A 14,327-nucleotide genomic window follows, 5' to 3' on the forward strand; every position below is an offset into this window, starting at 1 on the left:
GAAATGTGTATATGTGTGAGGTGTCAGGGGGAAAAGCTGTATATGTGTGAGGTGTCAGGGGGAAAGATGTAAATGTGTGAGGTGTCAGGGGGAAAAGCTGTATGTGTAAGGGGAGAGGTGTATGTGCGAGCACTGTGAGGCAGGGAGAAGTCCCCTCAGGCCAGCCATGGTTCTCACACTCTTCTCTTGCTTCTCGGATTAGAGGCGTGAGAGGAGAAAAGGGAGGATCTGCAGGACGTCGCTTCCATGGATGGGCGGAGGAGAAGAGGAGCAGGAGGAGGGGAGAAGAAGAGGGAGAAAAGAAGGAGGAGGGGGGAGAAGTACTGTATTGAGTGGAAGAGGAAAAAAATGTGTGTGTGATCGGTGGGATGAGAAGGAAGAAGCCCGGACACGGGGCGGCTCCATCTCACATACACTAAGTACAAGCAGCGCTCCTCAGGGCCCCGCAATCACAGAGCGCCAGTCTCCTACCGGCCGGGCTCCGGACAAAGTTGTGAAGAGGGAAGACAAGGCGGAAGAGGTTCATAGACCGAGTGCTAAGGGCGGGGAGCCGGGCTCATTCCCCGCTCCCCCGGAATAAAGTTTTGGTGAAGTTTTGTCCCCGGACTGATCGGGAGGAGGAGGGCGGCTCACCCTGGAGGCTGTGTCCATCAGCCTGTTTTCGGAGATCAGGAGGGGACACGGTGCCGGGCTGGGCAGGAGAACCATGATGAGCTCCGGCGGAGGAATGGGCTCGGGGGGCGGCGGAGAGGTGGTCTGCTCCGGCTGGCTCAGGAAATCACCGCCAGAGAAAAAGTTGAAGCGTTTCGTAAGTATGAAGAATGGTGGAGGGGGGAGGAGCGGGCCTCGGCGTGCCTGGGAGCACCGGCTGACGACGACATAACTATCATAACAACTACCAGGGGAGTAGGAGGGGACACCCAACTTCATAGGGGGTTCTGGATTATTGGGGGGACATGCATTCACAGGTTATGTGTCATGGAGGGGACACCCAACTTCACAGGGGGTTCTGGATTATTGGGGGGACATGCATTCACAGGTTATGTGTCATGGAGGGGACACCGAACTTTACAGGGGGTTCTGGATTATTGGGGGGACATGCATTCACAGGTTATGTGTCATGGAGGGGACACCGAACTTTACAGGGGGTTCTGGATTATTGGGGGGACATGCATTCACAGGTTGTGTCATGGAGGGGACACCCAACTTCACAGGGGGTTCTGGATTATTGGGGAGACATGCATTCACAGGTTGTGTCATGGAGGGGACACCCAACTTCACAGGGGGTTCTGGATTATTGGGGAGACATGCATTCACAGGTTATGTGTCATGGAGGGGACACCCAACTTTACAGGGGATTCTGGATTATTGGGGAGACATGCATTCACAGGTTATGGAGAGGGGTCGCCAAACTCTAGAAGATATCTATCATGAAGAGCTACCTAACTTCAGGGGTTATGTGTCACAGAGAGGACCAGGACCACCTACCATCAGGGGTTACATGTCATATATTACATACCTAGCATGAGGGGGTTACATATCAGAGCAAGGGTTACCAAGCGGCAGGGGGGTGCAAGATTACGTATGAGGGAGAGGGGCCACCTAGCATCAGGGGGAGTTATGCATGAGAGAGAGGGGCCACCTAGTGCTGGGGGAGTTATGCATGAGAGAGGGGCCACCTAGCGTCGGGGGGGGTTATGCATGAGAGAGAGGGGCCACCTAGCATTGAGAGGGGGGGCATTGGGGTACGTATCAGAGAGAGGGGTCACCTAGCGTCGGGGAGGTTATGTATCGGACCAAGGGGCCACCTAGTGTGTCGGGGGGGGGGGGGTTGCAAATCAGCGAGGAGCCACCTAGCGTCGGGGGGGTTATGCATGAGAGAGATGGGCCACCTAGCATTGGGAGGGGGGGGCGTTGGGGTACGTATCAGAGAGAGGGGCCACCTAGCGTCGGGGGGGGGGGGGGGGTATCAGAGAGAGGGTCACCTAGCGTGGGGGGGGGTACGTATCAGAGAGAGGGGCCACCTAGCGTCGGGGGGGGGTACGTATCAGAGAGAGGGGCCACCTAGCGTCGGGGGGACGTATCAGAGAGAGGGGCCACCTAGCGTCTGGGGGGTGGTTATTACGTATCAGAGACCACCTAGCTCGGGGGTTACGTATTATGAGGGGGAACCTAATGTCAGGGGTTATGTATCGTGGAGAGAGGCCACCTGACATCAGGGGTTACATTTCATGAAGAGAGGCCAGCTGACATCAGAGGTGGTGCATCATGGAGAGGGGGCATCTAACCTCAGGGGGTTACACGTAATTAAGGGGCACCTAACATCAGGGGTACATATCATGGAGAAGGGCCACCTAACATCAAGGGTTACACATCATGGAGAGAGGCCACCTAAAGTCAGGGGTCATGTATCATGAGGGGGCACCAAATGTCAGGGCTTACGTATTGTGACTGGCCACTTAACATCAGGGTTATGTATTATGAAGAGGGGCCACCTAACAGGGGGTTATGCATCATGAGGGGCCTGCTTTGAGTTTCTAGCAGTTTGTCTCTTGCTGTGCCCAGTACACCAGAACTGTATGATACATTGGATTTGGTGACAGATTTGTGGTGGAAAGTGGCCTTTAAACAGACATGCTCAGAATGTTTTTATAAATGGTTAGAAATGGCTCACTGATCTGAAATACAGCTTTCCTGGCATGGAAGACATAACCTGCCCTACACAGTCATCCTCGACATGTTCACCTTGGGTGTAATGTAGTCTGAGGAAGGTAGACTCTAGTTAAGAATTGTCCCATACTTTCTCTGGCTGTGTGGGATTTGCCTACCATGGCAGGAATGCTTTAGGCTTGTGCCATTGACATTAGTGTATCTTCAGTTTGAGACCCTTTTGATATCATTCAGAATTAACAGACAGGTGTATTTGACCTGCAGTTGATCTTCTGACCCGTGTTTGATCTACTTCAAGTTGGATTAGCACTCCTTCATTCTTAGGCTGGCCATAGACAGAGTGAAATTCTTTACTGCAACCATGGGTTGCAAGAAAGATATTTGCTTGATTCCCCCATCAACACAAACAGTGATAGGGAAATCCCTCTTGCCGAGCTCTCCTTGTCGGGAGAACACAGTGATTGCTGTCAGCTATAACGGCCACTTGCAATAATTGCATGTAAAATCCAGCAGGCTGGTTGTACCCAAGTTGATCAACTTGGGTACATTCAGCTCGCCCACATATGGTTTGAAACCCAGCTGGTTCCTGCTGAACGGCCACGATTCTAACCATCTATGGCCGGCTTTACACTTGCGTAGACCTATATAGGAGCGCAAACAAAAAATGTTGTCCACACAAGCTGTTGGGCACTCCGTGACATTGTGCCTTAGGCACGCTGTGCCAGGGAATCGCTTAATACTTTACATATGACTCTTCCCATAATGCAGTGCTCAGCTTCTGAGCAACCAATTGCCTGTACCCAAACACTCTCATATGGTGCTGGGAAAGTGCTTGCTGAGCCCTCAAGATGGCCATACACTGCTCACACTTGAGTTGTGATTGGTCTGTTGGCACCACCTAGCTCGAGTACAGTAGCCGCAGAGGAGATTCTTTCATCCATGCTCTTTTACTGTTTAGTAAAAACAAACAGACCTGCACGTGTGGCGCAACACAACACTGAGCTGTAAATGCTCTGAGCATTTTTAGATATTTATTTATTTTTTTCCCCGTACAGGCAAAGCTTAAATTTGCTTTAAATGGGTTACTGTAATGGTAAAATTCTTTCAACATGTAGGAATAGCTGCAGTTTTTCCCTTTACTGTTTGGGAGATTCACATTTTGTTTTATTTTATTTTCTTTAGCATTTCTAGGTATGTCAAGTGCTGATCCCTTGTGTAATTGTTCTACTACTTTATGCAGACATAATTATTAGAGATTGGGGTGCATGCACATCTGTTTGGGGGGGGGGGGGTTAGGTGGATTAGGTTAGGTCAAGGCAAAAATAAGTGCACCCTGTCTTATATTACCCTTTTTTTTTTTTTTTTTTCTAAAAAGTGTAGCTGCTGACTTTTTTTTTTTTTTTTTTTTTTTAATAAATCAGAAGCTCACCTGTCCCACGGTCCAGCGATGATGCGGGCGAACAAAGCATCGCTTCTCTCCCCCCTCCCCGCGGGGCTGGCATTCTGACTGTGGATGCCTGGCTGTGGCTTCACAGCCAAGCACACACTGCATGTGCAAGCTGCGCTGCATGCTGTGATTGGCCGGGCAATCTTCTGGGACCTGTGACGTGTCCCAGAAGATCGCACAAAGGAGGGGGGGGGCATGATCTTCCTTCCGGAGCCCCGGGAGGAAGTAGGAGCTGGATGCCTCTAAAAAGAGGGTATCCGCTCCCCCCCAAAAAATGACATGCCAAATGTGGGAGGTCGGGGGGTCATCTCGCTTAAAGCAGAAGTTCCATTTTTGGGTGGAACTCCGCTTTAAGTGTACTTTTGTCTAGAAACTGCACTTATTTAACATGAAGGAAGTTGTAGAAGTTAAACACCTTTTTTTTAATTTTTTTATTATTATTTATTTTTGTATCGTCCGAGTGTTACTATTGCAAGACGATATCTTGAAGTTGTAGTCTAGTGATCTGGGTTTGTTGCATTTAGTGAATTCCCCAAAGTGTGTGTGTAGTGCAGCAGATTTCGGCCTGCATTCCTCCTGGGACACATGCCACCTCTGTAGGGGGTTGGGTTCTATCTGTGCCAGTTGTTGCCGCAGGGAGGGAGTGGGGCAAGTTATGTTTGTAGTGTGTGCTGGTTGTTATTCCCAGCTACGAGTTCAGTTTCAAAACAGTCTGCTCTTGTGAGCGGTAGTCTGTGTGGGAATTTGGCTGGCAAGATTGTTGTCAGGAGGCTTCACGTAATAGTGGCTGTTTGCTGAGAGGGCAGATTCCTGAACTCGGTGGAAACGCTGAATGTTGAGGAGTACTAACGGCTTGCTAATAGGGTGTCTGAACCTTTTTATTCCTTATAGTCTAAGCTGTTCTGTACTGGCAAAGCATAGTAGGCTAAATGCTCCTATGCATTAGTGTAACACTGTTTGTAATGTATTGCTGCTTCCCTGTAAATCATTATGCCTAATGATTCATTTTAGACTTGGTCTGTGAGTATTTATGTCTTGGCTTCAGTAATACTCAAGAGACTTTGACTGGTTTTTGTTTTGTTTTTAGTTTTGAATGAAATGGGCAAAAATTAGACTCTGTCAACTTCTTATTGCTGTCTGTGTCCCTGTAGGGCAGTTTTTAACCTCTACCCATCTGTCAGATGGAATCTCTGCAGCCACTAAATCGCTTCCATACACACCTGACACTTAAAATCCCCCCCCCCAAAAAAAAATATTTAAGTGATCGGAAATGCACGCAACGCGGTTACCTCTGTAGGAGAACATTGATTGCACTACATGTTATTACTGCGCATATCGGCGTGAGAGCAGTAATTCTAGACCCACTATTCCTGGTTAACTCTAAACTGATGACATGTAAGGGCATCTGTGGAAAATATTAGGGTACTGAAGTTTGTTGCCGTTGCAATTTTAGGGCTTGACATGTTGGGTATTTATTTACTTGGCATAACCTCATCTTTTATTATTTACAAAAAGGTGAGTAATATATTGGGGGTTATTTAAGAAAGGCACTTGAAAGTGCAGTCGCTGTAGATCCGAGGGGGACATGCAAAGAAAATAAACAGCATTTTAGCTTGCACATGATTCCATGATGAAATCAGCAGAGCTTCCCCTCATTTCAGATCTACCCCTCAGATTTACAGCGACTGCACTTCCAATTGCAATTTCAAGTGCAAAGTGGATTTGCCTTTAGTAAACAACTTCCACAATGTTTTTATATGCCCTAAAATCCACTTTAGTGTATTTTTGCAAACATTTTTTTTCATAAACTGTTTCTTTAATATTGTGTGACATAAACATTTTGAACTACCACTATTTTATTCTCTAGGATGTGCATTTTCCGAAAATATCTAATGGGAATGTAAACTTCAGGCCTGAAAATTATACCCCCCCCCCCCCCCCTATTTGGATAGAGTAAGCAAGGGTTACTGCTGACTAACCCCCATGCCTAAATTACCAGCCATCGCGGGCCCGCGGCAATCGCGCGACGGTGGAGGTGGGGGCGCACGAGGACACAGGATTCCAAATCCAGTTACTATGTGATGCATAATGCCCTTGTACACCCGTTCGGAATTTCCAATGGGATAAAATCCAATGGAATTTTCCGTCGGAATTTCATTCAAGCTGTCTTGCATACACACTGTCAGACCAAATTCCGACCGTCCAAAACGCGGTGCTGTAAAACACTACGACAAGCCAAGAAAAATTAAGTTCAATGCTTCCGAGCATGCGTCGACTTGATTCTGAGCATGCATGTTTTTTTTTTTTTCCGTCTGAGTTTCACACAGACGATTGGAATTTCCATCAGAAAAAAATAAAACGTTCTATTTCTAAACTCTGACGGAAAAAAGTCAGATTGGGGCCCACACATGGTCGGAATATCCGATGAAAAAATTCCGTCTGACATTTTTCATGGGAAATTCCGATTTGTGTGTAAACACAATTATTCTTTACATTCTACTCCTTGTTTACTCTTATGGTTTGGGGGGGTGCATAAAAGCAGCCTTTTTTTTGCCATACTTCTCACCCAGATTCTTGAACACAGTTTTGTGAAGAACTAACACTCTTGACCTGTTGAAGGAAATGCAAGAGCAACAGGCAATAAGAATGTGAAATGTTTTTATTTTGCAGTATTGAGGTGTACTCTGAACGTGGTTGTCACTGTGCACATATGTGATTTACAAACGATGCATAGACACCACATCGATATGTTTTTTTATTGGACTGAATAAATTCACATTAAAAAGTATTTGTGGTCAAAATTCTGACTGTTTTTGGTTTTCAGCTACACAAATGCAAAATGTAGTCATGTAAATTACATTTTTTAGTCATGCTTTGGTTAAAGTGGAAGGATTATGCATTTCCATGGTTTTATTTTATTCATGCCATTAGAACCAGTTAGAAGCAAAATGCTGTAGAATAGATTGGAACCACAAAGTGTTCTACAAAAGCCTGACCTCATGAGAATCTGTGAATCTCCTAGAACCCTATGATAATGGACTGCAAAACCACATGCCTTTTGTCATTAGCTTGGTTACTCCGGTGTGTTGTCATTCACTTAACATTGTGGTGTAGTTGGCACTGAACTGTTGACACACATTGACTTCTGGGTTTATTTACCAATTGTAGTCTTCTAGAAGTTTTGTTTACTTCTTCTTTTTTTCTTTTTTTTTTGCCATTTTGTTGTCAGTGTCACTAATGCCACATACACACGATCGGTTCATCCGATGAAAACGGACCGATGGATATTTTTATCAGATATCCGATGAAGCTGCCTTTCATCAGTCTTGCCTACACACCATCAGTTAAAAATCCGATCGTGTCCAACGCGGTGACGTAAAACGCAACGACGTGCAGCGAAAAATTTAAAGCGGAGGTTCACTCTAAAAAAAACACTTTCTACCATGCCATCCAGCATACTAGGGTCAGCTACAGTATGCCTTTATTTTATTTTTTTGCGCTGTACTCGCAGCTTCCCGAAAATAGCCGGAGTAGGACTCGGCTCTTCACGGCGCTATACTGCGCCTGCGCACAGACTAGGGGCTGACTGCGCAGGCGCCGTGAAGAGCCAAGTCCTATTTTGGCTATTTTCGGGAAGCGTGACGCGCCATAGCCGGCCGTCGATCATGTTGCGCTCTTCATAGGAACGCCTACTCCCCGCGGGAGTCTGAAACGTAACTAATGGATTAAACTGTGAGTACAGCGGAAAAAAATAAAATAAAGGCATACTGTAGATGACGCTAGTATGCTGGATGGCATGGTAGACAAAAAAAATATTTTTTTAGGGTGAACCCCCCCCCCCCCCCGCTTTAAGTTCAATGCTTCAGAGCATGCGTCGACTTGATTCTGAGCATGCGTGGATTTTTGACCGATGGATTTCCCCACAGACGATCCGTTTTTTTTTTTTCTATCCATTTTTTAACCATCAGAAAATTTTAAAACGGGTTCTATTTTTTTTCACCAATGGTGAAACGGTCCATCGGACGAACCGATCGTGCGTACAGGGCATTAAGGTAATGCTCCATTCATCTCTGTGCTGTGGCAAGCGGTGCAAATTGTTTTCTATGTGCCTTGGCACTCACTGGCATTCTTCTAGTGCAGAAAACGCTAGTCGCTGCGCTAGTATGAGCAGACCCTAACCCTCACTAGTGCTGTCCTAAAAGGATAAACAAAATTGTAAATAATTATAGAGGAATCCAGTGTTGTCCTGCTTTAGTCCACTGCTGAACAGAGTTGCATACCGTTCTTTTTTTCATCGGAAGCCTGCTGTCTCTTTTGTTCTTGCAGCCAACAAACTGATACTGTGATTTGTGGCATGCACATCTCTTGTAGATTGCCCCAAATTCTTTTGGGATAGGTGATGTGAATGTTCCAAGACCTATTTCATTCTTGCATATGTGAGGAGGGCAGAAACTTGGGCTTTCAAAAAAAAACATACATTTTGTGAAAGAAAATCTGTGAATGTGTTAGAGGAGGTGAATGGAGCGATATAAAGATGAGTATTAGAGGATGTTCCTTTTAAAGTGACAGTCATTTTAAATAAACGACACTGCCAAGGCAGGCCAAAGACAGTGGAAATCTTTCCTGTAATGCTGAAGGAAAGAAATTTGCACAATTCCCCCATTAACATAGTTGGTGCTGACAGGGGAAACCCTCCTGTCGAGACTTGTCTGCCCGGGGGGGATGGAGAGCCATTTAATTCACTCTGCTAGCAGTAAAAGGACTATGAACAATGACGTATACTGTAAGAATCTAGTTATTTTGCCCCAATTCTTTTTTATGATGTCTTCCTTCTTTGTATTTTGCCACTTTAGTTTTATTGTGTAGGGAAAATCTCATCAAGTAAGTCACAATGTATAAATATAGCTTGTACAACTGGGTGGAGTTATCCGTGTTATTTTGGGCACGGGCTTGTGTCTTAACCAACAGGTTTAACCGTGGAGATACATGAATAGATTTCCACAAACTAGGAGTCAACCCCAAACCTCATCATATATATCCATTATGTTTTATATAGCAAACGTATACCAAGTCAGTGGTGTTCATTTCCTCATGACGTTTGCCGAGTTTTCTTGCATCATTCTTTCTTTCTCCAAACCTGGCGAGTCAAGTCGATGCCAAAGAGCTCAACTTTTGGTCTCATCATTCTGACCACAGCACTTTTAACAATCCTTCTGTGAATCATTTAGATGTTCATTGGCAAACTTCAGACAGGCCTGTACAGGAGGGGGACCTTGCGGGCGCTGCAGGATTTCAATCCTTTGCGGCGTTTTGTTACCAATGGTTTGTTTAGTGACTGTGGTCCCAACTACCTTTGATCATTCACAAGCTCCTCCCATGTAGTTCTGGGCTGAACCCTCACTTTTCTCATGATCATCCTTACCCCATGAGGCGAAATGTTGCATGGAGCTGCAGAGGGCGATTCATGGTTATTTTGTATTTTTTTTATTTTTGGTTGCTGTTCTGTCTATCATTTTAAAATACACCTTATAGACCCTTCATTTCCTTTTAAGTGGACAAACTTACAAAATCTGCAGGTGATCAAATACATTTCCCCACTGTATATACTCCGTTTTTGCGGTCTATTTTTTTTTTTCCAGAATGACACTGCCTTGTATAAATCTTGCACATGGGCACTCGGTAAGGTTTTGTGGCACTTACATTGCTGATACTATGGCAATGTGTAAAAAATAGCGCTATTAAAACGCTCCAAAAACGCCCCTCTCCATTGAAATGAATTGAAAACGCTGTAAAATAGCGGTGTTTTACCGCTATTTTAACGCTCCGCTATAGGCGTTTCCAATGTGAAAGGGCTCTTAGAGTGCTTGGGGCTGTATACAAGGGATTGGTGGCTTACCTATTGCTTTAAAGTGGTTGTAACCCGTTTACAACCACTTTTACTTACAGGTAAGCCTGGATTAAGGCTTACCTGTAGGTGCTTAAAATATCTCCTAAACCTCCACGGAAATATTTACAAATAATGTGGGTGCGGTGTCTACGGCGCATGCGCCGTAGACAACGGTGCAGGCGCATTTTGACAATGGCGATTGTGCCGTTCCTAAAGTATTCCGTGCCGTGACTGGCGGCTCCCATGCGCATGTGCGGGAGTGACGTTATCGCGGCTCCAGCCAATCACAGTGCCGGAGCCGCGATACCCAGAAGTAACCCCGGGGAGAGATGTTGGCCGCCCGAGCGATGTACGAGGACGGCTGTGGGGGGTCCGATCTGAGGTGAGTATTGCATAATGAGCTAGTATGCTATGCATACTAGCTCATTATGCTTTTTTTTTTTTTTTTTTTAAAGGTGGGTTTACTTCCTCTTTAATGGGGAATCAATTGGCTTGCATATTGCCATAATGGCAACATAAGTGCCACCAGTTTCACGCATGTGCACCCAGCACTCCAGTGGGAATCCTTTTGTTTACGTGTTTCTGCCATGGCAATGTGGAAATTGTTTACCCACTATATTGCTGGGTGCACGTGTATGGGATTGGTGGTAAACCCATCGGTAAATCCTGGTTTACATGGCTGCATTGGAATGGCAAAATAAGCCCCGCAGGATTGGTGATGCTTTTTGTTTCTATGGATAAGCATTGGTGACATTATCATGGCCGGACCCCATCAAGAGGAGACAAGGAACTCGGCAATTCAGATGAGTGTGAGATGAGTAAGTCTGCATGGAAATGTAAGTATGCATTTTACAACTGTTAACTGTGTCCCTATTTTAAAATCTTTACTGATTTGGGTGAAATACCTACTTTATTATTTTTAACAGACTTGTGAGCTGGTGAGTAGACTGTAACTGCAGCATACAAAGGTTGTGGGAATATTGCTTTCATCTGTTAGAGATGTGCACCTGTAAGTCTATGATTGTTTACTCTCGGAAGCTTTGAAATCTGGAAACCATATGGCGCTCTGTGTTTTCAGATGTTCTAACTAGTGGCTAATGTTGGGAACTTCGTGAGAAGTCTGTGTCAAGCACTCTGAAATGTGACTTATCTGACAAATGTTTCAACTTGCCACAGCTTTGCCCTTAGTCCTGTTTACATGCTATGTAATTAAGACTTGATTTTCTGGTTTGTTCGCTTTGTGATTGGCTGTCTGAAAGGTGAGCTATCTTGTTTCCCTTTTCAGTGGAAATGCAGCATAATGACTTTTTCTTTTTGAGATATAGAGATATATATATATATATATATATATATATATATATATATATATATATATATATATATATATATATATATATATATATCTCTATATATCTATATCTCTCTAATATATATATCTAATATATATATATATATATATATATATCTATCTATCTCTAATATAATATTTATTTATTTCCATTTTTGGGTAATTGCTCTTTACTTGCACATCATAAACCATTAATTCCCGCACTTTTAAGACTTTGATGCATAGTTGGCTTTAAGCAAAAATCTACAATTGGAAACGTTAAAGTAGCATAGTTAATGCTGATGAAGATATTTCTCCAAAAATATGTGATGAGAAGATGTCAGAACAACTCTCTGACATGGTTTAGCTTATGATGGAAGAGCTTTTAATGCTTTCTTGTGCTGTCCATAGATAATGAGCTGCATGGAAGCACTTTCCTTGACTATTTGTAGACTTTAGGTTCCCACTGCAAGAAAAACATTTTTGTCTCAGGAAACAGACAAAGGAAGTGAATTCCTCAAATATAGTAATTCAGACTCCAGTTAAATTTAGTTGTAGGGGGTGGGGAGTCTACCAAACCATTCAAGTGTTTGTATTTGTGTTTTGGGTAGAATCTTTTTACCTGCATATATGTTTTATATACCAGTTTTTCTAGAAGGAAAGAATAGAACCGAAACATGTACCAGTAATTTATTTCTCTGGGATTACAACCGAGTTCGTGCTGTGGACCTACCTGTCCTGGAGTCTCACTTCTGAAGTATTTTCTGTAATAAAAAATGAATTCCATCTACAGCCAAGACTGTAAGGGGTTAGAAAACCTGCCAGCTTTTTATTGCTGTCTATCCTTTTTTTTTTTTTTTTTTTGCAGAGGTTCATCTTCTTTGACCCAATAACCATTGTGACCACAGCAAAAGATGACAAATCCACAGTTGGCACTGGAAAATAATACCCCAATTACAAGAACTTCTCTTGTTCCAGTTAGAACTAATGATCTTTCCGCTCGCTTTCAGTGACAGAAAAAAAAACCTGACAAACATATATTCCATGTTCTATCTATAGAATAGAGCCTGACACTGTAAAACTGAAAGATAATATACTTGACCAAGATTGACAATTTATTTACTGGAACTGTATAGGTTTATAAATGTACTTTTTTTGTTTCTGATGATTTTGTTAGAATGGAAACCTTTGTAAAGGGGGGGGGGGTATGTGTGTATGTGTGTGTAATATATATATATATATATATATATATATATATATATATCTCACACACATGGGGACTGTCATATTTGCTTATTACAAATACTGAATTTTATTTTTAGATCTACGGTAGTACTTTACTGCTTCTCCTCACAAATCAAAGTCTAAAGATGACTATAGGGGGCTTACATTTTTTCTTTTTTTTTTTTATTCAGCAGGAATCGGCCACAATTCAAACCATGGATGGTCCTGTCGGCACCACCCATCATGACAAGTTTTTATTTAGGAATCATCTGAGCTGGGTGGAAATTGTCAGGACAATCCAATTCCGCCACAGTTTGAGAACACCATTGTAGCCCGCGGCTGCCTGAAAACAATAGCCATTAGTTGAGATTCTTCCATCTGCACTGTTGGCATGGATGGGGAAATCAATTTGATTTTATTTTGTTCAAGATGGCCGCCTTTTAATTAGCTGACTTCACTGAAAACCATGTACAGTACTCTGTAGCTTATTTTAAAAATGAGGCAGGATGATCTTATAGTGTGTGTGTGTGTGTGTGTGTGTGTGGTTTTTTTTTTCTTCTTCTTTTTTTTTACTACATGTGAATACTGCCAGCAACTATAACCGCAAGTGGTAGCTGTTGTATTCTGCCAGCCGGGAAGGCTATCTGCGCTGCGGGGAAGCATTCTCCCACTACCAATGGTGGAAGAAAAGCAAATCCAAGTAATCTATGGGCTGCTTAACTCTGGGTGATGTACATTGCAAGGATTTTACATAACGTGTTGCAGATTCTTGCCTTTTTCTGCTCTGAAGAAAAAGCTGTTTGTTTGGCCAAGCCCTGTGCAAACTGTTCTGAATGGCAGAGTCTGGTTTATTATAATCGTTTGGTGTTTTAATGAGAGAAGTTGCAGTGTCTGCAAAATTTTAGAGGTAATGAGCCCTCCGAGTATGACATTTCTGTTGCAGAGGTTGCTTAAAGCGGGGATTCACCCGAAAAAATTTTTTTAACATTAGATTGAGGCTAATTCTGGGAAGCACAATCGGGTGTTTTTTTTTAAAATCAATGCAGTACTTACCGTTTTAGAGAGAGATGTTCTCCGCCGCTTCCGGGTATGGTCTTCGGGACTGGGCGTTCCTATTTGATTGACAGCCTTCCAACCGTCGCATACAGCGCGTCACGAGTTGCCGAAAGAAGCCGAGCATCGGTGCGGCTCTATGCGGCGCCTGCGCACCGGCTACTTTCAGCAACTCGTGACGCGCTGTAGGTCGGAAGGCTGTCAATCAATTAGGAACGCCCAGTCCCGCAGACCATACCCGGAAGCAGCGGGAGAACATCTATCTCTAAAACGGTAAGTACTGCATTGATTAAAAAAAAAAAAACACCCGATTGTGCTTCCCAGAATTAGCCTCAGTCTAATGTTAAAAAATTTTTTTTCGGGTGAACCCCCACTTTAATTGCAGGCTTTTTTTTTTTTTTTTTTTTTTTTGCATTTTTTTCTTTTTCTCTTTTTCTCTCTAGTCTTCACATAGTGGCCATGTGCACCAATGGCAGATTAAGCCATCTAACTTTATTTCCTGAAGCTCTGGGTCTTTCTCTTAGAACATGTGGGGAAAGCACTGGGGATATAACCAGGGCTGTGGAGTCGGTAGATAAATGTTTTGACTCCTAAATGTTCGGACTAAATTTAGTAGGAGTCGGAGTTGGAGTCGTTGCATTGTTTGCTGACTCGGACTCAGACTTCATGCACCCAAAATTTCCTCCAACTCCACAGCCCTGGATATAACCTTCCAGGAT

The 14,327-nt window shown here is 43.7% G+C and overlaps 1 protein-coding gene across 3 annotated transcripts in view; it reads left to right on the forward strand.

Moving 5' to 3' along the window:
* The first annotated feature begins 284 nt into the window (after nt 1–284).
* GAB1 (GRB2 associated binding protein 1) overlaps nt 285–14,327 on the forward strand; it is a 111,495-nt gene continuing 97,452 nt past the window's right edge. For all 3 annotated transcript variants that reach the window (XM_040331481.1, XM_040331487.1, XM_040331497.1), the window contains exon 1: nt 285–808. In XM_040331481.1, the coding sequence (XP_040187415.1) occupies nt 707–808 (102 nt within the window). In that variant the 5' untranslated portion in view covers nt 285–706. The remainder of the gene's footprint in view (nt 809–14,327) is intronic.

This window comes from Rana temporaria, chromosome 1 (genome assembly GCF_905171775.1).
Source record: "Rana temporaria chromosome 1, aRanTem1.1, whole genome shotgun sequence".
NCBI lineage: Eukaryota > Metazoa > Chordata > Amphibia > Anura > Ranidae > Rana > Rana temporaria.